At 46.8% G+C, this 24,122-nt stretch overlaps 1 protein-coding gene across 1 annotated transcript in view; it reads right to left on the reverse strand.

Moving 5' to 3' along the window:
* Positions 1–24,122, reverse strand: part of MARCHF4 (membrane associated ring-CH-type finger 4) — a 386,347-nt gene that overhangs the window by 98,425 nt on the left and 263,800 nt on the right. Inside the window, exon 3 of the mRNA XM_069227052.1 lies at positions 3,105–3,297. Coding sequence (XP_069083153.1) covers positions 3,105–3,297 — 193 coding nt within the window. The remainder of the gene's footprint in view (positions 1–3,104; positions 3,298–24,122) is intronic.

The raw sequence follows: 24,122 nt of genomic DNA on the forward strand, positions 1-24,122 counted from the left end.
CTACCCACGCAAGTGAGGTATCATTTTTATCGGGAGACTTGGGGGAACGCTGGGTGGAAAGAAATTCGTAGCTCCTCTCAGATTCCAGAACTTTCTGCCACAGAAATGTGAGGAACATGGATTTTGTAGCCAAATTTTGAGGTTTGCAAAGGATTCTGGGTAACAGAACCTGGTCCGAGCCCCGCAAGTCATCCCTCCTTGGATTCCCCTAGGTCTCTAGTTTTCAGAAATGCACAGGTTTGGTAGGTTTCCCTAGGTGCCGGCTGAGCTAGAGGCCAAAATCTACAGGTAGGCACTTCGCAAAAAACACCTCTGTTTTTTTCCAAAATTTAGGATGTGTCCACGTTGCGCTTTGGGGTGTTTCCTGTCGCCGGCGCTAGGCCTACCCACGCAAGTGAGGTATCATTTTTATCGGGAGACTTGGGGGAACGCTGGGTGGAAAGAAATTTGTAGCTCCTCTCAGATTCCAGAACTTTCTGCCACAGAAATGTGAGGAACATGTGTTTTTTTAGCCAAATTTTGAGGTTTGCTAAGGATTCTGGGTAACAGAACCTGGTCCGAGCCCCGCAAGTCACCCCTCCTTGGATTCCCCTAGGTCTCTAGTTTTCAGAAATGCACAGGTTTGGTAGGTTTCCCTAGGTGCCGGCTGAGCTAGAGGCCAAAATCTACAAGTAGGCACTTCGCAAAAAACACCTCTGTTTTTTTCCAAAATTTAGGATGTGTCCACGTTGCGCTTTGGGGTGTTTCCTGTCACCGGCGCTAGGCCTACCCACGCAAGTGAGGTATCATTTTTATCGGGAGACTTGGGGGAACGCTGGGTGGAAGGAAATTTGTAGCTCCTCTCAGATTCCAGAACTTTCTGCCACAGAAATGTGAGGAACATGTGTTTTTTTAGCCAAATTTTGAGGTTTGCTAAGGATTCTGGGTAACAGAACCTGGTCCGAGCCCCGCAAGTCACCCCTCCTTGGATTCCCCTAGGTCTCTAGTTTTCAGAAATGCACAGGTTTGGTAGGTTTCCCTAGGTCCCGGCTGAGCTAGAGGCCAAAATCTACAGGTAGGCACTTCGCAAAAAACACCTCTGTTTTTTTCCAAAATTTAGGATGTGTCCACGTTGCGCTTTGGGGTGTTTCCTGTCACCGGCGCTAGGCCTACCCACGCAAGTGAGGTATCATTTTTATCGGGAGACTTGGGGGAACGCTGGGTGGAAGGAAATTTGTAGCTCCTCTCAGATTCCAGAACTTTCTGCCACAGAAATGTGAGGAACATGTGTTTTTTTAGCCAAATTTTGAGGTTTGCTAAGGATTCTGGGTAACAGAACCTGGTCCGAGCCCCGCAAGTCACCCCTCCTTGGATTCCCCTAGGTCTCTAGTTTTCAGAAATGCACAGGTTTGAAGGTTTCCCTAGGTGCCGGCTGAGCTAGAGGCCCAAATCTACAAGTAGGCACTTCGCAAAAAACACCTCTGTTTTTTTCCAAAATGTAGGATGTGTCCACGTTGCGCTTTGGGGTGTTTCCTGTCGCCGGCGCTAGGCCTACCCACGCAAGTGAGGTATCATTTTTATCGGGAGACTTGGGGGAACGCTGGGTGGAAGGAAATTTGTAGCTCCTCTCAGATTCCAGAACTTTCTGCCACAGAAATGTGAGGAACATGTGTTTTTTTAGCCAAATTTTGAGGTTTGCAAAGGATTCTGGGTAACAGAACCTGGTCCGAGCCCCGCAAGTCACCCCTCCTTGGATTCCCCTAGGTCTCTAGTTTTCAGAAATGCACAGGTCTGGTAGGTTTCCCTAGGTGCCGGCTGAGCTAGAGGCCAAAATCTACAGGTAGGCACTTCGCAAAAAACACCTCTGTTTTTTTCCAAAATTTAGGATGTGTCCACGTTGCGCTTTGGGGTGTTTCCTGTCGCCGGCGCTAGGCCTACCCACACAAGTGAGGTATCATTTTTATCGGGAGACTTGGGGGAACATAGATTAGCAAAACAAGTGCTATTGCCCCTTGTCTTTCTCTACATTTTTTCCTTCCAAATATAGGAGAGTGTGTAAAAAAGACATCTATTTGAGAAATTCCCTATAATTCACATGCTTGTATGGTCACCCCGGAATTCAGAGATGTGCAAATAACTACTGCTCCTCAACACCTTATCTTGTGCCCTTTTTGGAAATGCAAAGGTTTTCTTGATAGCAATTTTTTACTCTTTATATTTCAGCAAATGAATTGCTGTATACCCGGTATAGAATGAAAACGCACTGCAGGGTGCAGCTCATTTATTGGCTCTGGGTTCCTCGGGTTCTTGATGAACCTACAAGCCCTATATATCCCCGCAACCAGAGGAGTCCACCAGACGTAACGGTATATTGCTTTCCATAATCTGACATTGCAGGGAAAAGTTACAGAGTAAAACGTAGAGAAAAATTGATGTTTTTTTCACCTCAATTTCAATATTTTTCTTTTTCAGCGGTTATTTTCTGTAGGAAACCCTTGTAGGATCTACACAAATGACCCCTTGCTGAATTCAGAATTTTCTCTACTTATTAGAAATGGTTAGGTTTCTGGGATCCAGCATTGGTTTCATGCCCATTCCTGTCACTGACTGGAAGGAGGCTGAAAGCCCAAAAAATTGCAAAAATGGGGTATGCCCCAGTAAAATGCCAAAATTGTGTTGAAAAATTGGGTTTTCTGATTCAAGTCTGCCTGTTCCTGAAAGCTAGGAAGCTGCTGAGTTTAGCACTACAAACCCTTTGTTGATGCCATTTTCAGGGGGAAATCCACAAGCCTTCTTCTGCAGCCACTTTTTCCATTTTTAAAAAAAAAAACGAAATTTTCACTGTATTTTGGCCAATTTCTTGGCCTCCTTCAAGGGAACCCACAAAGTCTGGGTACCTCTAGAATCCCTAGGATGTTGGAAAAAAAGGACGCAAATTTGGCTTGGTTAGCTTATGTGGACAAAATGTTATGAGGGCCTAAGCGCGAACTGCCCCAAATAGGCAAAAAAAGGCCTGGCACAGGAGGGGGAAAAGGCCTGGCAGCGAAGGGGTTAAAAGGATAGGAGTGGAGCAAGTGTCGGTAAAGTGACCCTCCCCCTCTCGCCAGCATGCTAAAGTCACCTACCTATACAGACAATATCCATGAAGCCGTACATTCCGTAGCAGATCTGGAAGAGCAGGTCCTGGCGCTGCCACTTTGCGGAAGGACTGAAGGTGGACCAAACGAGCCACGAGATGCTGGCGATGAGAAAGAGTGATCCCAAGATGGCCGCCGCAATCTGAACTTTTTCAATGACTGTCAGGGAGATGGCCTGCCACTGGACAGGGCCGCAGAGCGGGAAGGAAAAAAAAGAAGAAACACAAAAATTAGAGCTACTTAGATTTACATGCATTGAGGTGGTTTTTTTTTTACTGTGCAAATGCTCTCAAATGCTAGAGTAACAATCCTATGAGCAAATCCTATGAGCAAATTTGTGAGGTTGTTTTTTCTGTTTTTTTCCATCAGAACACACACTTTTAGCATTGTAACACTAAATGCAATAGCTCAGCCATCGCATGTTGGGCCAGTAATGTAATCTACAAATTACATGCAGGGCCACTACAGTATTACTAAATAATCAGACATATATCTATAGCACGTATAAGTATCAGATTGGCACATCAGAGTCCTATTCTCAGCACAAGATAAAATAGCAAGTCTTGTTGGTGGCTTATAAATGAGGATATGCCAGTAACAAGGCTTCTCTTCTCTGATCATACTGTAAATGATGCTTCTATATCTTTGAAGTAGAGTTATGAAAACAAGGCTAGCCATCCCTCTTGATCTCAGAAATACATGCTTAACTTTTGTAGAGGTAAAGAGGCTATATTGAGCTCCGCATCAGGCATCTATACATCCAAGTCTTAGACGTTGTAACATCCTTGGGAATTGGTGCCGTTGTTCTGTGCTATATCACAGAAATGTTGACTCATGCAGGAAAATAGGAACAATCTATTTGCAGCACATTTGGTGCTTGTGTGGGGTCGCACACTCCCTGGGAAAGCACGGGATACTGGTCCGACTCTAACAACTGGGATCTTTCACCACCTAGGGGTCCCAGAACTACAGAACCACTAACCTGGAACCAAGGATTCACAGAATCAGACCGTTTGCGACAGGCAAAAACCATTTTGGTATGTACAGACCCTATTTTGCGATTCGGTAATCTATTTACCGAATCGCAAAATAGGTTTGCGAGTCGCAATTAGGAAGGGGCGTCCCCTTCCTAATTGCGAGTCGCAGCACGATGTAGCATTTTTTTGTGACCGTGAATGCGGTCACAAAACAATCGCAGTTAGCACCAGTTTCAAACTGGTGCTAAACCATTCGCAAACGGGAAGGGGTCCCGCTGGGATCCCTTTCCCTTTGTGAATGGCAGCGAAAATATTTTTCAGAGCAGGCAGTGGTCCCACGGACTACTGCCTGCTCTGAAAAAATGAAAAGAAAACTTGTAATTTTTTTTTTAAATACATCTCGTTTTCCTTTAAGGAAAACCGGCTGCATTTAAAAAAAAAAAAACTGCTTTATTTAAAAGCAGTCACAGACATGGTGGTCTGCAGTCTCCAGCAGGCCACCATCCATGTGAGGGCGGCCATTCCCAATGTGGTCGCAAATTGCGACCTACCTCATGAATATTCATGAGGTAGGTCATTTGCGACCCCATCGTGAATCGCAAACAGTGTATAGTACACTGTTGTCATAAGGTTTTGCGGCTCGCAATTTGCGAATCACAGAGGAGTCACACATTGCGAGTGGCAAAACTCGGGGTCGTACATCTGGCCCTAAGTACCTCAGCCCAAGCTTACCTAGGAGTAAGAATCTGGAGCTTAGAACTCAACAATGAAACAAACAACACTTTATTATAAAAAAAACAGAACAATACTCTACTACACACAACTAAATATTACATGCACATTTTTTGAAAATATATACAGAATGACAGGTGGAAATGCCTGTGATGACACCCTCTAAAGGGCCTCACAACCAAGGGATGCACACTAAAGAAAGATCCTGCAGAACAGGTAAACCCCTAAATGTATAAAACAGACAAAATGTGATGGGAGGATGCTTTCCAACCCATCAGTCTTTTCCCCACCATGCCACATCAGATTAGACCCAGACGTGGGTCCTGTGCTCACTGTGCCACTTTTAGCTGATGAGCCCTTACTAGGGTGAAACTGGTCCTAGGCTGCTGGTGTTCCAGTTCGGTGAGGACGTGGGCAGGCAGTTCGGGCTGGACTGTTGCCATGAGGGGCAGGATCAAGGCTGGTTTGCATATGCTGGGTGGCATGGTGGACAAAAGAACAATGAGTTGGGATGCTACGCAGAGCGATTGCCAGTGGTTAGCCAAATTGCAAGCATTTCTCCCATCACCTTTGGTATGTATAATGAACCTCAGAAATGCACAATGGAACCACCTATGCTGAAGTAACCTCTAATAGTCTGCACGCCATCGAACCAAAAACCTTACAATCACAATAACTGCCAATGAACCTAAGGCAGGCCCAGGCCTACTAACTTTGTCAGGCTGTCATCACACTAATTGGGGGAAAATATAAACCTAATCAATCAATACTAAAATAAAATAAATACTGAAAGCTTAGCATGACCATATATCATATGCTTATGTTTTTCTTTATTGAGCACAAACCATCACCCCACTGGGTTATGTTGGCGCAAAAAACAGGTCTTGTATAGGTTCATATTCCATTACTAAATAACCTTTATTAAGCACAGGAGAAAAGCCAGGTCCAGTAGACTCCTCTTAAATGTCAGAAGATCTGATTAGACTTTAAATAAGTCCCAAAGTTGGTTGCAATTTTGAGCGGATGTGACAGAAAAGGACGCCCTTGGACTATCTTACGACAAAGTGTAGGGATCATTAAATTAAAATGAAATGCAGACCTCAAAGTATAAATAGGGAGATAGTACCTGAAATGGGACCTAAGCGAAGAGCTACTAGGAGAACAGATCACCTTATGGACTAAGGAAGGACACCGCCAGCCAAAGCGGTCAGGCCAAAATCTGAGAAGTATGGAAATTACGCCGGACACCACTAGCAATTGTAATTTCTTGACAAGTGACACTGGTATATGGCGTTACAGTATTTTAGACACAATCAAAGTGTAAACAGATAGAGAACTCATATGAGGCAGTGCAGTTTAAACAGGCAAGATTTAACTACTGTCAGTACTTGTTCGGTTAAGGTTAACCAGGCAACGGTTAACCAGATTCTTGACATCTAGAACGAGCGAGGTGGTGGTCTACAAGGCCAAAACCGTCCAGTGTCAGCTCTAGAGGAATCTCTGTTTTAGAACCATTTAACCTGCAATGGTTTGAGTTCATCCAAGGTTGTACACCAACTAAACAATCATATATATATTTGAGGAAGCCTGGGCTTCGCCAGCTTAGAAGCTTAGAAGCTAGCGATTATCTGCATGTTGTCTGCATAAAGGAAAATTGTTGTCCAAAGTGTTCAATCAGATAGACCAGAGGAACTAGATAAAAGTTGCAAAGAAGTGGGTAAAGAATAGATCAATGGAGAACACAATAGGAACACTGCCTGGGAGAGGATTCAAACGGGGTTAATCGGACTCGGAAAGATCAATTAGTTAAATCTTTAAGCCAGCCCAGGGCTTAGCCCCAGATACCAAATTCATCGAGTCTGGTTTGAATGATCATATGATTAACGGTGTCAAAGGCAGCGGTAATGTCCTGCATAAATAATTAGGAAGGAGAATCATACTCGCCCCCTAATCTCAAATCATCCAAGACTGAGACTATCATACCATCGGTGCAGTGACCTGCTCAGAAGCCTATCTGTGCATCATGGAGCAGTTTATTGTTGTATTGGTGTAATGTAAACAAACCTGGACAGCTGAGGAAACACCGCTTTTTCCAGCACTTTACTGAGAAAAGGTAGTTGGAGGACTATGAGTGGACAGTACTTCAGGATCCAAGCCTGATTTTTAACAGCAGGGAAACCAATGCTTTTTAAAAAGAAATTCCGGAACCCAACTTTCGGTCAACGAGTAGTTCATGATAGCTTTGGTCTAGCTTGGATCTGCCAGAAGGTATTCTTTATACTGACCAGTAGGGAACGTGTTTGCAGAAAGCCAGCAGATATGCATTGTGACGAAGAGATTTAAAACGTGCCATTCCCAAGAGGAGAACATTTAGACAGTGGAGGGCACCTCAAAGCTCTATCAATGCAGGAGGCTGTGTTTGGAGTTATTATGGGTGTCAGAAAGAATTGAATTTTTCAATGTTCGTGATAAACAAAGTCAGGAATCTGATTACAATTCTTGTTGGATCTGGCGGTTTCTACTGAGAAGGAATATTACGAAGACTTTTAACCAAAGAACACAGTTTGAGGGAAATTAGGCACCATAAAAAGTTTATCTGAATAAACTTTGATTTGGTTTCTCTGGTTGCCCACTTATGGGCTAAGTTTAGCTCAAGCCATTCACCTTTAATCTCAGGAGCTCACCACTGGCGTTCTAAGGCGATTAGTGCCAGTTTCATGGCTTCTAGTTCGGGAGAGTACCATTTGTCGCAAGGTTTGCTTCTCTTCTTCACTGATCTGACATGGGCTAGCCAGTCTAATGCTGTATAAAGAAGGCTCAAGTGCTGCCTGACCAGATTAGAGGAGGGTTTAATGTCTGAATAGCACAGCTGTCATGTAGTTTCCTTGAGGAAACAATCCTCAAGTTCCTACAAAGAAACTTTTTTGAAGAAGGCTCAACATACAATCTGCAAGGCGACCCTTATTAAAGAAAGTACATTAAAGTGACTGATCCAGGGTGTAATGGGTAAGAAAAACAAGGCTGGCAATCTGGAAAATGAGAGCGACAATATCTAGACAGTAACCATGAACGAGTGCTTATAGGGCGATCCACCTGGATGGCGAGTCACCAACTTATCAGGGGTAGCGGAAGTGACATCATAGGTCATGTGATCTTTGATTACATCACAGGAAGTGACCTCCTATGACCATCAACCTCAGTGACATCACAGTACGTGATTTCATCTGACCTTTATCCTTGATGACATCACATTCCATAGAGTGACAACACATGCTCTTTGATTCTGTGATGGCACCTTGTATTGGATAATGTTCTCCTGCAGTGTCCCACAGGGCTCATCCCTCAGCCCCAAGCACTTCAATGTATACATGACCCCGCTGGACGACACTGTCAGATCCCACGGTCTCAACATAATTTCCTATGCAGATGACACATAACTTATCCTCTTACTCATCAATGACCCCTCCACCACCAGAAACAACTTCCCCAGAAGCATTACAAGAGTCACTGACTGGATGGAGAACAACTGCCTGCAGCTGAACACAGGCAAGACGGAAGTACTGATCTTTGGCAACAGCAGCAACACATTGAACAACTCCTGGTGGCCATCAGACCCACATCACACCACACCATAGGCAACTCTTCTGGCTCCCTGTACAGAAGAAATGCCAATTCAAGCTGCTGACCCATGCACACAAGCTTCTACACAACCAAGGACCCTCGTACATTAAACACCGCCTGACCTTCCACCAACTGTGGGGAAGAACACGCTGTGCCTCCCTTTCACTTGCCCATACTCCCCACAATAAACAAAGCAGAAGTGGATGACGCTCCTTCTCTCACATCACAGCAAAAACCTTGAACAGCCTACCCACGTACCTCCGGACCATCACCTCACTTCCAGAATTCCAAATGGCCCTAAAGACCTGGCTGTTCGAATAAGCCTATGGGACCTGCAAGCGCCTGGATACCCTATTGGATGATTAACCGCACTTTATAAATCCTGATTGATTGAATGAGTAGCACGCTGACCCTCACAATCAACAAACACAGATAAAGCACACATAAAAGCCATCTGCAAAGTCACCATACTAATAGGAATACAACTGTGCAGTGTGTATCATAGGCTGCATGAAAGCTTAGAACCAAGTAATTCAGAGATCAATTATAATTCCTCCAGAAAGAAAATAACAAGCATTAGCGACCTTGGTACCAGCACAAGCATGGACATAGAAGTGACTAAGGGCCACATGTACAAAGCATTTAGCACGTCGCAAATGGCGAATTGGGCCGTTTGCGACGTGCAAAATGCAATTTGGGATGTACAGACCCATTTTTGCGATTCAGTAATCTATTTACCTTATCGCAAAAAGGGTTTGCGAGTCGCAATTAGGAATTGCGAGTCGCAGTCCCACGTATGATTGATTTCTGACCGCGAATGCGGTCGCACAACAATCGCAGTTAGCACCGGTTTCAAACTGGTGCCCATTCGCAAACAGCAAGGGGTCCCCAGGGGAAAAGAAAACTTTTAATTTTTTGTTTTTGAAATGCATCTAATTTTCCTTTTTAGGAAAACGGGCTGCATTTAAAAATAAAAAAAACTGCTTTATTTAAAAGCAGTCACAGACATGGGTGGTCATTCTGACCCTGGCGGTCTTTGACCGCCAGGGCGGAGGACCGCGGGAGCACCGCCGACAGGCCGGCGGTGCTCCAATGGGGATTCCGACCGCGGCGGTAAAGCCGCGGTCGGACCGGCACCACTGGCGGGGTCCCGCCAGTGTACCGCCGCCCCATTGAATCCTCCGCGGCGGCGCAGCTTGCTGCACCGCCGCGGGGATTCCGACCCCCCCTACCGCCATCCAGATCCCGGCGGTCGGACCGCCGAGATCCGGATGGCGGTAGGGGGGGTCGCGGGGCCCCTGGGGGCCCCTGCAGTGCCCATGCCACTGGCATGGGCATTGCAGGGGCCCCCGTAAGAGGGCCCCTACATGTATTTCACTGTCTGCTGCGCAGACAGTGAAATACGCGACGGGTGCAACTGCACCCGTCGCACAGCTTCCACTCCGCCGGCTCGATTCCGAGCCGGCTTCATCGTGGAAGCCTCTTTCCCGCTGGGCTGGCTGGCGGTCTGAAGGCGACCGCCCGCCAGGCCAGCGGGAAAGTCAGAATTACCGCCGCGGTCTTTCGACCGCGGAACGGTAACCTGACGGCGGGACTTTGGCGGGCGGCCTCCGCCGCCCGCCAAGGTCAGAATGAGGGCCATGGTGGTCTGCTGTCTCCAGCAGGCCACTATCCCTGTGAGGGTGGCCATTCATAATGGGGTCGCAAATTGCGACCTACCTGATGAATATTCATGAGGTAGGTCATTTGCAACCCCCTTGCAAATCGCAAACAGTGTCATTGACACTGTTGTACATAAGGTTTTGCAAGTCGCAAATTGCGAGTCGCTCTGACTCGCAAATTGCAGGTTGCAAAACCTGTATGTCGAACATGTGGCCGCAAAACTCATTAAATCCAGTGACAGACAGAGAAAAGGATATACCACACCACAGATGTGTAAGTTGTCACAGAAGCAGTAAATGTGTAACAGTACACATTTATCGTACAAAATGTGAAATTTATTGTCTCTGGATGCCTGGGGAACCAAACTATGTTGAATTTAGAGAGTATATTGCTCAGCTGAAAAAAACCCTCATTGCAATGCCACAACCATATGCTTTAGTCGGTTTCACATGTTTTGCTCATTGTGTGGTACTTTCTTTTAAAATAGGGCTATTCACAATATGGGGTTCTCAACACTGAGCTATACAGCACCTTGTAAAAAAATGAATTATTTAAAAAAAGTTCACTGCTCTGACACCGTGTTAGACTTTGCACTTCAGTATAAAAAAATAACACTCCCAGCATCCTCAAATAGGATTGCGAGGTCAAGAGTTCAAGAAACCAGTGTCTGTAGTCCTATGCCTTTTGGCAGCCATGGGTTGAAAGCAATCTGATGGGGGACGCATTCATTATGGATAACATCTACTACCTCTTTCCTGCATTAGAGGATGACCATGAAGTTAGTTCTGGGGGCCTGATCATTTCCACCGTTTGAGATTTTACAGTGAAATTATGAGACACGAAAAAGTGTATGGCACCTGTAAACCAGTTTTGGTTTAAATAGTCTGACCAATAACACAGGATCCCAGGTGTTGAGATTTGAGAGCTACTCACAAGAGCATGCATTTGAAAGTTCTCCAACCTTAGTGGGCAGCAGAGGGCCCAAGAACACAGGAGGTGGCAAATCAGTGAAGACTTGTGTCAAGGAGGGCCTCTGGTCACAGCAGGATGGTTTAATTACTTTATTCAGTTTAGTAGTACATGTAAACAGCCACGACACGTAAACATCAGCTTTCCCTCCTCGTCTCTCCGTTCTCTCACTGTTGCTCAGCTACGTTCCTTCTCTGTGATGCACTCAAGAGTCTATTAAGTGCATCACAGTTAAAGGGACATTACAACAACTTGCAAGCAGGGTTCCACTACACACAAGGGGTATTGTCTCAGTGCCCAGATGCAATACTGAATCAGTCCTACCAAGATGCAACAGCTTCTGTCTCACAAAGGCCATGATGCCAGCAGGAACCAGCTCATTCAAGAACTTCTACAGAAACAGCTCCTCAACACCTCACATAAACCATGTGGAAAACACACCAGAGACTGCTGCTAATGCACCTAATGCAGGATGTGTCTGGGTGCCATTGAGAACTGTTTCTAGCATCAGATGGATTGCTTGAAGCCAGCTGCGCGTAACAAGCACACAATGAGGGGAAATACTTTTAATGAAGTCTAGGCAGTAATAACTCAAAAAATACCCCTTCCAAGAAGGATGTGCAAACGCGAATCATCACTGTTCAAAAAGAGGAGCGCACCTGAGGAGCCAATCACTGAGCTCTGCCTTCTAGGATGAAAAAACAGGAAATAGCTGTGATTGGTGGTAAAGCAACTCGTGCACAGAGAGGTGCTAGCTTATCAAGGACTCCAAAAACAAAGGGGCAGATTTATCATTTTTTTCACGCAATGCAACACAGCAAGACAACTTGCTTCACTGCGCTGCAATGCGTGAAAGGGAGAGGGGAGGCCCGTGCCATATCTATCATGATATGATGTATTCCTGTCATCTGCCTGCACTGGTGCACAATCTGCAGCCTAGCCCGAACGCACGCACCCTTGCAATATGAAGTAATGGTGCCTGCGTTACGGCTGGAATTTGTGCAGGAAGACACACGCACCTGCACAAAAACAGCCCTTAGAGGCATTTTCCTCTTTCTAAGATTGGAGCACACTTAGAAAGAGAAAGCAATGAGAAAATAAAGATATTACTCCTCGTTGCGCGTCTGGTGGGAAAGTGTGCACTGTTGATAAGTCTGGGAAGGCTTCAGAATACCCACACTCCACCCATGTATTACCCACACCAGGCAGATTACCACACGGTAGCAACTTGGGCTGTCTTGAGTTACTCAAATTTATCAAGCCACGCGGGCCATAAAACGTGTTGTTGCATGGATTGGTAAATCTCATTCTAGGTTTTGCATCGCCCTGCGTCCCCAGCGTTGTGCTATGGCAACAGAATAAATATAGGATCACTGTCTCTAGCCATAAGCATATTTTTGAGAATGAAACAAAAACATCTGTATTCCTAGACCTATAAAGACGTAAATCACCCAAGTAACATTGGGACTAGCGGGAACAGTTATGGCAGAATCGCCCTTGAGATTCTTACATTTGTTACATGTGCCCTACCAATCACCTGAACAAATGCTCAGTGTCACCGAAAGTTCTCCTCACTAGTCTTTAGAAATTATCCTGATTGGCTCTTACTTCTCCTATAGCCCAAGTACCTCTAATCCTTTAACCTTCCTCCTTTGCTCCAGGATGTCTATGCTGGAAGAGCAGATGATAATGCAGGTGCAGAAGTCTTTTCTTCAATGCACTAACAAAGCATTTTTGCTTCTTACCCCCTCAACATAAGTGAGGCCAGAGCCTTAGAGCCTGACAAGAGACTGAGCTAACAGACAATCAGCCGATAGACCCACACTAATACCCTCTGTGATTTAGCATAAAAATGCAGATTTGGATTATCAGAAATTGCTATGGGCATAATTCACTTGAGTTCCACAGATAAGGGCAGTGATGGCCATTACCCCCTGTTATGGTGGCTGATGTTTACAAATGTCCTCTTCCTAATCTTGCCTTCTCAGTACTATTGTGCCCTTGTTTATAGCTCAGGTTTGTTTTAAACACGATATTGTCACCGTTCGGATGATGACAAGAGTGGCATTGAATGCTCGTCCTCCTTGTTCCATATGGGAGACGATCTGCGTGAAGATGTTCCAGGAGACTAAGGCCCATATTTATACTTTTTTAGCGCCGCATATGCGCCGCTTTTTTACGCAAAAGCGGCGCAAACTTACAAAATACAATTGTAAAAGTATAAATATGGGCCTAAATGTTTGCATGGCAGAGTGTCAATCCTGCAAACCACAGAATGTTTCCTACAATTCTGAGAAAATGAGTCAGCTGTGAAGTAGTTTTCACAGTCACTGCTTCATGCTGTAACTAGAGAATCATTGTTTTTTCTAGAAAATACTTAAAACTTGTTAAATCGATGCCAGAACATTAACAAAAATATAGAGAAATACACAAAAACGCCTACAATATATTGACATGATAGAAGCTGTTCTACAACTACCCGGAATTTCAGCCCACACGGGGGGAAAGCCTGCCTCAAGTATGCACTTTGAGCACCAGTTTGAACATGCCTCTGGAACTCAGAAAGGATTCCAGGAAGCGCTCCATTGTACATAATCACAATTCAAAGCATCCCATTTCCTTGAAATGTGGCAGGCTGGCAAAGCAGTATGTTCTTCCACAGTTTCAAAGGTGTGCTTTGCACCATCTGCCGAATTAAAAGCGAACCTGCTTCGCGGAGTGTTTCACATTGCCCAGATGGTTTACTTTTCTAATTTCAAAACTTTCACACGTGGGAACTTTCCAAATTATGAGACAAAAATTCCTGAAAATGAAGATGGAAATTGACAGGCATTTAAATCAATCACAACGGGCCATTTTTTGGGGGATTGTCACATCATTTTGCTGTAAAAATTTGCTTTAGCGTTTTAACAGTGAATGTTATTTCTTGACTTTTTGGGGGGCTGTCATGCCCCATCTAGGGAGATTCAATTTCAGAAGGCTAATATTGAATGAGGAACACTTATTTTCTCCACAAGCTTACACCTTCAGGAGAGTGCATGTCCTCTAGGACAGGGGTTCCCAACCTTATGACTTCGGTGGACCCCCACTTTTCATTACTGGAACCCGCGCACCCCCACTGAATCATTATTGGAATCTGGGGACCCCCCCACTGAGTCATTACTTAAAGCTGGGGACCTACTCTGCGGACCCCCTAAGGAGGCTTCGTGGACCACCAGGGGTCCCCGGTCCACAGGTTGGGAACCACAGCTCTAGGAGTCTCAGGCTGCACGCCCTGCCTGCTGATGCCAGAGCTCCTCTCTACCCCAGTGCTTAATTTGTGAAGTAGTAAGTGCCAGAGGTGCACACTGCAGTTTGCACCATCCATTGCCCCCACCAGCGCCGCCAGAGACAGTATCAAAATAGCACCTAATTATCACACTCCGACAAGTGTGAGAACTGGGACTACTGCAGACCACACGCAACAATAAGAATGGTGTGCATGTCAGGTATTATTAACTTTTGGTGTGTTGAATTATTATACACTATTGTGCTAATCTGAAAATTGGACAGACAGCGCCACCATCTGGTAGACTGCCATTACTGCCAGTGTTGAGAATTAAGGCCCTCATTCTGACTTTGGCGGGCGGCGGTTGCCGCCCGCCAAAATCAGGCCGCCGAAAGACAGCTCCGCGGTCAAAAGACCGCGGCGGCCATTCTGGCTTTCCTGCTGGGCCGGCGGGCGCCTGCCAAAGGAGCGCCCGCCGGCCCAGCGGGAAAGGCCCTGCAACAATGAAGCCGGCTCCGAATGGAGCTGGCGGAGTTGCAGGGGTGCGATGGGTGCAGTTGCACCCGTCGCGATTTTCACTGTCTGCAATGCAGACAGTGAAAATCTTTATGGGGCCCTGTTAGGGGGCCCCTGCACTGTCCATGCCAGTGCAGGGGCCCCCAGGGGCCCCACGACACCCGTTCCCGCAATCCTGTTCCTGGTGGTAAAAAACGCCAGAAACAGGGTGGCGGAAAGGGGGTCGGAATCTCAGCGCCGCCATGGAGATTCAGCCCATGCAGGGGAAATCCGGCGGGTAACCGCCAGATTCCCTTTTCTGACCGCTGCTTTACCGCTGCGGTCAGAATGGGCTGGGAAGCACCGCCAGCCTCTTGGCGGTGCTTCCGTGGTCCCCGGCCCTGGCGGTCTTGGACCGCCAGGGTCGGAATGACCCCCTAAGTGTTGGTGCAAAGTACCAGAAACGACCGGCTGAAATTAAAGCCTGTCTCCAAGTTAACATTAACCAATAGTAAACATTTGTAATACCTTGTGGCAGGCTCAGGTGGTTCTTTGCTTTCAATGTTGTCCTATCTGCAACATCCTAGTGCTGTGACACGTGAAGCAACATTACCACGCCTTGCCCTCCACTAGCGCATGATTTGTAAATAGGCAGCAGCTAAGGGGTAAGTGAGGAACAAGGAGTAGAAGTTCCAAACACCTGATCATGTTTGTTGATGACTTATAAGGGGAGGTTCAAGGTTTGCAATAATTCTGACTAAACCAAGCTCTTAAAGACCCCTGTTTGGTTCACTGATTCGTCTCCAAATGCAGGGGTCGCAAAGACAGCGCTAGGTATCGCAAAGCAGAAACCAAGGGCTGCAAAAGCAGCCCTAAATGAAGTCCATGGAGACCCAGACTATGATTAAACATATTTTATTTTAAATATCTAAACACCTGGTCACAATTGCCAGTGAAGATTGGTCATGAAAATATTCAAGTCACCTAATGAGCAGTGTTTTTACACTGGCTGCCTCTGTCTACACCAGGAATCGATAATCCAAAGCCTCACTGGAGGCGTGAGGTGGGTGATAGACAACCACACAACTGCAGACAGTATCTGAAAAGTCTGGAAACTTTACCCTTCGTTTTTCAAGCTAAAGATGGCAGCAAGAAAAAATCTTCAAGGTCTCTGGCCAGTCCTAGTGATCACTATGAGCTCCCACGCCTTTCTTGGTAGATCATTGAGTGCAATCCGGGCGTCTACGGGTGCAAATGGGCTCACCTTTGGTGTGTTGCTGGAGCAGACGTGCTGAGGTAGTCATTCAATAGCCATCTAGTGCCAAAAAGCAAGACCAGCACCCAAAATGGCACCCTATTGGTGGCACAACCTGTAACATAAAATGACAGCCCTTCAAACTATTTACAAATCGTACTCCCAATTTCCCTTCGTTAATGCAAAACAGATCAAATTCCTATTTGAAAATAAATTAATATACTCCTCCAAAGAGTTTAGCGATGTATGAAGTGCAAATATCTAATTATGTGCAAACTGAAATTTGCAAAATGAAAACTTTGGTAGAAATGTGAGCAAAGAATACTGCTAGCAATTGGCTTAGGGCACGGATGCGCTCTAGGAGTCGATAGATACCCACCCATTGCCAAAAAGCTAAACCGCACCCAAAATTGTACTGCTCAACTTGTAGCAAAAAAATCATGGTTCTTCAAACTAGTTACAAATCACATTCCCCCACCTCCCCTCACCTGGAATTTGAAATTATGGTTATTTTTTGGGTCCCAAAACAGATCAGATTCCAATTTGAAATACAATTAAAATACTTCTCCGAAGAGTTTAGCAGTGTACGAAGTGCAATGTACAAGTTGACCAATTATGGTAGCAAAGATATGGAATAGATTGTAGCTTAAGCACAATTAAAAACCTCATCTAAAATGTTAAACATGTGCAAACTTCAACATATCAAGCAAAGATTATGGTAGAAAGAATACTCGCCATGTGCCACAAAGTAAACTGGCACCCGATTTGGCGTTTGGTTGTAACAGAGCATTACAGCCCTTCAAAGTAGTTAAAAATCACACTCTCCTAAATTCCCCAATGCAGAAAAAAATAAGATTCCACAATAAGTACAATCTTTCATTGTTGCTGTCAATAAAGTCTTTATTTTACCTTTACACTAGCTGGAAAGCAGCCGGATGATTGAAAAACAAAAGTTCCTGCACCCCAAAGCCCTAAAACCTAAAATCCCAGCCCTACGAATGCTTGCCAAACAAAGAAAAGTCAGGATGCCATTTTGCGTAAATCATTTGGGGCTCTCCATGGGGTGTCTCCAGGTGGTCCCTTAATTACCAAATAGACTGTTCTGGTGGTGCCACTGCCCTCCTTTCTGGGGTGTCGCCGGGGGCCCGCTGCTGTTTAGTGGCTCGCCCTCTAGGCCTCCGGCGCTGACTCTCCACGGATCGGCGGTCGGAATCGGGCCGCATGCCCCACGGGCACTGTCATTGGTGCGGCGGCGAGCTGTGTGCCCTGGAAGCGGTTGGTGCCGGCCGCGAAGGTCCATTTTCCTTTTCTTTGTGCCTGTCAATAGGAGGGGAATAGATTGCCCCCCCTCCCCCGGAGGTGGAAGTTTGCAGCCTCCTGTGGCTGGGTCGCTTGGGCCGCGCATTGCTCCTTGGCTTTGGCAGCCTGTGGGGCCTGTTTGGTGCGGTTTTTGAAGCAGGAAACGTGGGCTCGACAGAGTGTTACTCGTTATGCCCAGACAGTATTTCAGCATATTATTTGAGAGGAGAGGACCATTGGTTCCCGCAGGCAATACCGTTTACGGATATATTTATTGGGATTTGTTCCATGCATTTCCAGCCCTGATGAAGTCGATGGACGAAACACGTTTTGGCTGTGAGGTTAATATGGGATTGATGAGCGCATAATTGTTGACTGGGAAGTCAATATGGAACTGTTGAGCAGATATGTGATGGCTGATTCAGAATGATGAAGCATTTATTTGGAAACAAAATTATGAATTAATTTGTTGGATCTAACTTTGACTGCATCTTTGTGAAGAGAGTATGCAGCAAAACATTAAAAATTCCATGAAATGTTGTATCGATCACAAGCCCATTAACGCCTCTTCTATGATTGGGTTATCTTTTCATTTATTTGTATAATGTGACACTGTGTGAGAGAAATGGTGTTGATTGACTTATCAATGATTGCAACTAGCAATGGGCATTCTTTATAAGTACTTGATAGTAACAGGTGCCTCTGTGTTGTATTTTGTTCAACTGATTGACCAATCAATCAGTTTTAGGGGGTTAGAGGGTGTAATCCCCATTGAGTGCACCGTTAAAGATTAATGTGAATATTCAAAATATAACTCAGAACTTGGAGCGCCAATTCTTCCTTAACCAAACACCCCCCCTGTAAGCAATCACTGTTTGGCATGGTGGTCGGCCACAACTACCCCCCCAAAGCAGATTAGTGGCTGTGTTTGGGGCTGCCCAGTCGGTTGCCCGGAGCTGCGGTTTACCCATGCGGCGTCTGACGGGGGCTCCAGCTTCAACATGCTGTGTGCCCCCTTCTCCCCCCTAGTCTTTTTGTGGTGAGTGCAACTGAGCGGTTCATGGGGGCTGCGAGTTCATTGTGACCCCTTGTAGCCCTGGCTACCTGGAAGTTGTTTTTGGGGGTGGGGTGCGCGGCAGTCGCCTGGCCCTTTTTATCTTATTTTTTTTCAGTCCTCCAGGGAGGCGCTGTATGTAGTCCCTCGCTGAGGGTGCGCAGGAGAGCTGAATGCCCCCTCCTGATTTGTTTGTGGCGGGGTGGTGGCTAGGTCCTTGAGGGGCACTTTTGCAACCTTTTTTGATTGTCGCGCTTTCACCCCTGTCTCTTTTTTTTTTTTTCTTTCTCCCTGCAACGATGGGGAAGACAGACCAGAGGCAATCTACACTTACGTTTGATGGGAAGAATAAGTGCTGTCAGGCCAGCCGGTCGGTGGAAGATTTGCTACAGGAAAAGGACAATCCTGCAACTTCGGTGAAGGCTATGTTTTTGGATCTTAAGCACAGCTTGACCAGCACCGTTGCCAAGCTAGATCACCTGACTGAACAAATGGATCATTTAAAAGAAGGAGTGGATGGCCATGATACGCGCTTCGAGCAGGTGGAATCTGGCACTTCGGATCTGGAGGACGGGTGGTGCGGAGACGAGGAGAAGTTACTACAAATAGAACTATTCATATTCATATTTTGTGCCTCCCAGAGTCAACGGCTGTGGGGTGTATGGAAGATTATGTGGCGACCATGTTGTCAGAGCTCTTCCTTGGTGAGCTATCTCAGGTGTTGGTGGTGGAGCGAGCCCACAGATCTTTGTGGCCGAGGCCGCCCCCTGGGACGCCAGCGCGCCCTGTCATTGTGCGCTTATTGAACTACAGAGACACAATACTGAGATTAGCTAGAGAGTGACGACCCGTGATTTACAATAACAACAAACTGAACATTTTTCCAGACTACACTCTTGGGGTGCAGGCTGCCCGCAGGGCGTTTCTGCCTGCTTAACGTAGTGCGAGCCAGACGGATGCTAAATATTGCCTTATTTATCCTGCCAAATTGCGAGTGCTGCATATGGGCAAGTTGCATTTTTTCACTGACCCAAAACTGGCCATCAAATATGCTAAATCTGTTCCTAAAAAGGCGACTCCGGATGGTTTGCAAACTGCTGGAGCTGGTGGTGCTACTCTTAGTGATAATGACTGAACGTGTTTTGTTGCTGGGGGCCCCAGGCGGCTCGGCACAGTGGTTGGAGGCTAGTTGACTCTTGACTATGTTATCACTTTCTGTGCAGTCTGTCTTGCAATTTAACCTGTGCTGCGTGTGCTCCTGCCCACCCATCCCCTCGTGGGTGGTTCACAGATGACCATGCCGGCGCCCCACTGGATGAGTCCAATTGAGCTGTTTGTTCCTATGTTGTGGGATATGTGTTTGGATGTGGGTGGGTTTGTAGGGCGGGCCCGATTGGGGGTTCAGCGTGGGTAGGGGGTGCTTGTTTTCTTGTTGCTTACTACATTTTCTGCTTTCTTTCTATCTCTGCCTGGCAGTCTCTCTTTGTCCTCAGCACTGTTCGGTATTATCTATAGACATATGGTAGCTATGGCGCAGTTGAGGTACCTACTATGATGACTCCTAAAGGGGTGACATATGTGAACTGTATGACCTGGAATATTTGGGGGCTGAATGAAGAGCGTAAGATGCGGTTGCTTTCTGCATATTTGCAGTGCCATGTGGTTGATATTTGTATGATTCAGGAGGCTCACCTGACGGCTGCCACAAAACATAGGCTGCAAGCTGGCTGGATTGGGGAATGTCATGTGGCTGCGTATTCGCAGGGCCACTACGTTCTTCTTCAGAGTACCCTGCATGGTAAACAGTTCCGCCTGGTGTCATTATACGGTCCTAATGTGGATGACCTGCAGTTTTGTGAAGAAGTGTGTTGATTGATATGCTCCCTGGGGCTGGGGTCGATCCTATGGGGTGGTGATTTTAACATTGTTTTGGGTGTGGATGTGGATCGTGAGAGCCAGATGCAGCCTCGGCATGTGACGGCTGCGGGGGCACTTGCTCGTATCATGACGGAAGGGGCTGTGGTTGATCTATGGAGGGTCTGCCCGAACAATGTCGGACCATACCCCGGTTCTGTTATGATTAGGGCTTACTGGGTGTGCGCAGCGGGACTTTTTGTGGAGGCTGCCAAGGACTCTGTTTTTAGAGAGGAGGTCCGCAGAGCCACAGCCATAAAGGAGTATTTTGCGACTAAGAAGGGTTTGGTCACTTCAGCTGGTATCTTGTGGGAGACATTTAAAGTGGTGCTCTGTGGAATATGTCTGGCTAAACAACATGAAGTGCTCAGGGCAATCCGTCGTGAATTAGCAACTCTAGAAGCTTAGTTGACTGCGCTGGCACAACGCCTGTACACTTGTATGTCAAATGCTCTCCTGGCGGAGTTTCGGGAGAAGTTGTCGGACTATGAGGAGGCAGCGCTCTGTGAATTATGCTTCCTGGATAAAGAGGCAACAGCGCAACAGTATGGAGAGGGCGAGTGAGCTGGTAGAATGCTGGCGGGAATGCTGCATCACCCATGGGCTGGGAACTATGTTGTGGAGCTGCTGGATTCTGCTGGCATCTCTTGAACGGGTGCGGAGGAGGTTGGGCGGGTGCTGACAGAGTTCTATGCTTCCCTCTACTCCGCCTCGGGCGGCTCGGACAGGGAGGCCTATTCCGATTATTTTGAGGATATTAGTTTAATGTGGATGGAAAATAAGCACCAGCAATATTCAGATGTGCCTTTCTCTGTTAAGGATATTGTGCAGGTTATCCGCAGTCTGCCCGGGGACAAGGCCCCTGGTCTTGATGGGCTCACGGCAGCCTTCTACAAGGAATATGCAGATTTGTTGGCACCGCATTTGCTGGAAGTGTATGCTGAGGCGCTTGAATGCGGCACTTTGCTGCCATCACTGCTGGAAGCCCTTATTGTTAGCATACTGAACCCGGGTAAGGATCCGCGCTCTTGCGATTCATATTGGCCATTGTCGCTTATAAATCTAGACAATCAGATTTTGGCAAAGCTGCTGGCTATGTGCCTGCAGCCTCTTCTACTGTCAATCGTGCTCCAGGACCAATCAGGCTTTGTGCCGGGTCATTCGACCTTGTATAATCTTCGTACCTGGGGACCAGGTTGCAGCAGTGTTTTTGGACACCACTAAGGCATTTGAGTCTTTAGAATGGTTATATCTGTTCGGTCTATTGGCACGGGTGGGCTTGAGCCTCACATTTATCCAATTGATTCGCCTTCTATACTCGGCTCCAGTGGCACGACTGCGTGTTAACAGGATGACATCGGATCCTTTCCCGGTATCTAGAGGTACCCGTCAGGTTTGCCCCCTTTCGCCCTTGCTGTTTGTGGTGGCGATGGAGCTACTGGCTGCGCAGCTTTGACAGCACCATAACCATAGATGTTTAGCGTTTAGACAACATCCAGTCCCGGTTTCTATGTACGCTGATGATGTTGCTTTATATGTTCAGATGCCACATATTCACCTTGGTATACTCCTAAATGAAATTGCACGCTTCGGTTGGATCTCTGGGATCGTCATCAATTGGTATAAGTCTATGGTCTTACCTCTGTTGGCTGTCACAGTACAGTATTGTTTGCAGTATCCTTTGCGCTGGGCCGATACCCGGTATCTGGGCATCTGGGTGTGTTGGGACCTAGATGAGCTTTAGTCTGCCAATTATGGTAGGCCATCGGCTGGCTGGAAGATAAGGTTGGGGGTTGGCACTCCTTGCCACTCTCACTGACTGGCCATATAGCCATTGCAAAGATGGTGGTTCTGCCTAAATTTCTGTATTGGTTTACCAACATCACTCTTGTGCTTACTTCCAACTTTCGGAAGAGGTTTCGGTCTATGCTTATGTCTTTGGTTTGGGCTGGTAAGCAGCCCAGGATATTGTGGGAGACGCTCGTGCTGCCATTTGAGTTGGGCAGTTTGGCTGCTCCGGATATGGATCTTTATTATATGTGCGCGCAAGCTCACTATGCGCATTTTTGGATGCATCCTATAAAATCCGTGCTGCACTTGGCTCCGGAGCAGGACTTGAATTGGCCTGCGCCGCAAGGCATGGATACAGTGGCATGTACCGTACGCGCCTGGGGGGCGCTCCTGCGACAGATCGGAAACGAGGTGCTGTTCGCGCCTTCGGCGCTGGTGCGGGACTTTGTGCACTGCATGTGACGGGTGGTGGCCGACTAGTCCGGCATCTATTGGATTTGCAGCGCCGACTTTGGGTTCCTGGTACCCTGAGAACTTATTTATTCCGTCTGAGGTATCGCTTCGTGCGCAGTGTGACGCCATGCAATATCAACGTACTTACCTTCAGATCAGGGAATCCCTGCGATCAAGGTACCCCACTTTTCCTGGGGCACCTCCGGTGAGTTGGGCATTGGAGTTACTGTACAAGTCTCCATCCCCTCGCAGCCTTATCACCAGCTTGTATGTGTGTATGCAGGCGACAGCGTCTACGATGCCCTTTTGGGCCAGAGGACAGTGGGAATTGGATGTGGGGGACACCTTGTCGGATGACATGTGGAAATACTGTTGCACACATACGCATGAGTTATCCCCCAACTACAGACTACGTCTGCTACACTTAAAATTTCAACATGGTTTGTATTACACGCCACGTAGCCTTCAGAGGATGGGTGTTCGGTCTGATGATCGCTGTGATAGATGTGAGGCGCGGGGAGCAAATCTTCTGCACTTGGCATGGGGCTGTAGGGCGCTGGGGAGCCTTTGGGCAGATGTGCTGAATGCGCTGGAAGAGATGGTTGAGGTCACATTACCGAGATCTCCTGTTTTTGCGCTTTTGGGTTATATTAGGGAAATTCCCCCTGAGAACAGGAGACTGGTGGGGTTGCTCCTTGCGTTGGCGAAACGCAGAGTTGCAATGTGCTGGGGTAGAGTGCTGGCCCCTCGCTGCCGGGACTGGCTGCGAGATGCTGTGTACTGTCAGGAGCAGTTGGCGGCCTATTGGAAGTTGATGCCGCCTAATGCCATTCCAAGGGATGTGTGGTCCCCACTGCGAACCTTCATTGAACGCGGGTAGCAGCACGCCGTGTAGTTGACTAGTGTTTGGCATTGCTCACCTCGGTGGCCCCCTTCCCTCCCCCACTTCCTCTCCACCCTCTCCCTCTCTACTACCAAGCGGCTACGTTTGATTGGTCCGGTTTGGCTGTGCTAGATGCGAGGACTTCTTCCTACTTTCTTTCTTTCCTCTCTGCCTATTCTTTTCTTTTTCTTTGTTTTCCAATGCGGATGGGGTATGAACACTTGGGCTAGTTGGCCCTTTTTGGCTTACATTATGTTGGTACAGCTAAGGTATTGCTGGTATTACTTGTTTTTGGGCAGGCTGTATCTGCTCCTCCGATTTTACTATTAATAGGTTCCTCTGCCTTGGCTTTTGGACATTTCGCCAGATGCATTGGTGTTAGTTTCTTGTATTGTGTTATACTATTTTGAAAATGCAATAAAAAAAGAAGAAAAAAAAAAAAAGGATTTTGGCTAATTTGTGTTACCCCTGCTGGGGTTTATGAAGAGCTTCAGACCCAACTGATTTTTCTTTACCCTGTTGGCTGACGGGGTCCTCTGATACGGCTGCGGGCTTCTGTTCCTTTTTGTGTAATAGTGCACACTTGGTGTGTATACATACAGTTTTTAATTAGATGCGTTGTCCCCAAGTGGG

This window comes from Pleurodeles waltl, chromosome 3_2 (genome assembly GCF_031143425.1).
Source record: "Pleurodeles waltl isolate 20211129_DDA chromosome 3_2, aPleWal1.hap1.20221129, whole genome shotgun sequence".
In the NCBI taxonomy this organism is placed as follows: Eukaryota; Metazoa; Chordata; class Amphibia; order Caudata; family Salamandridae; genus Pleurodeles; species Pleurodeles waltl.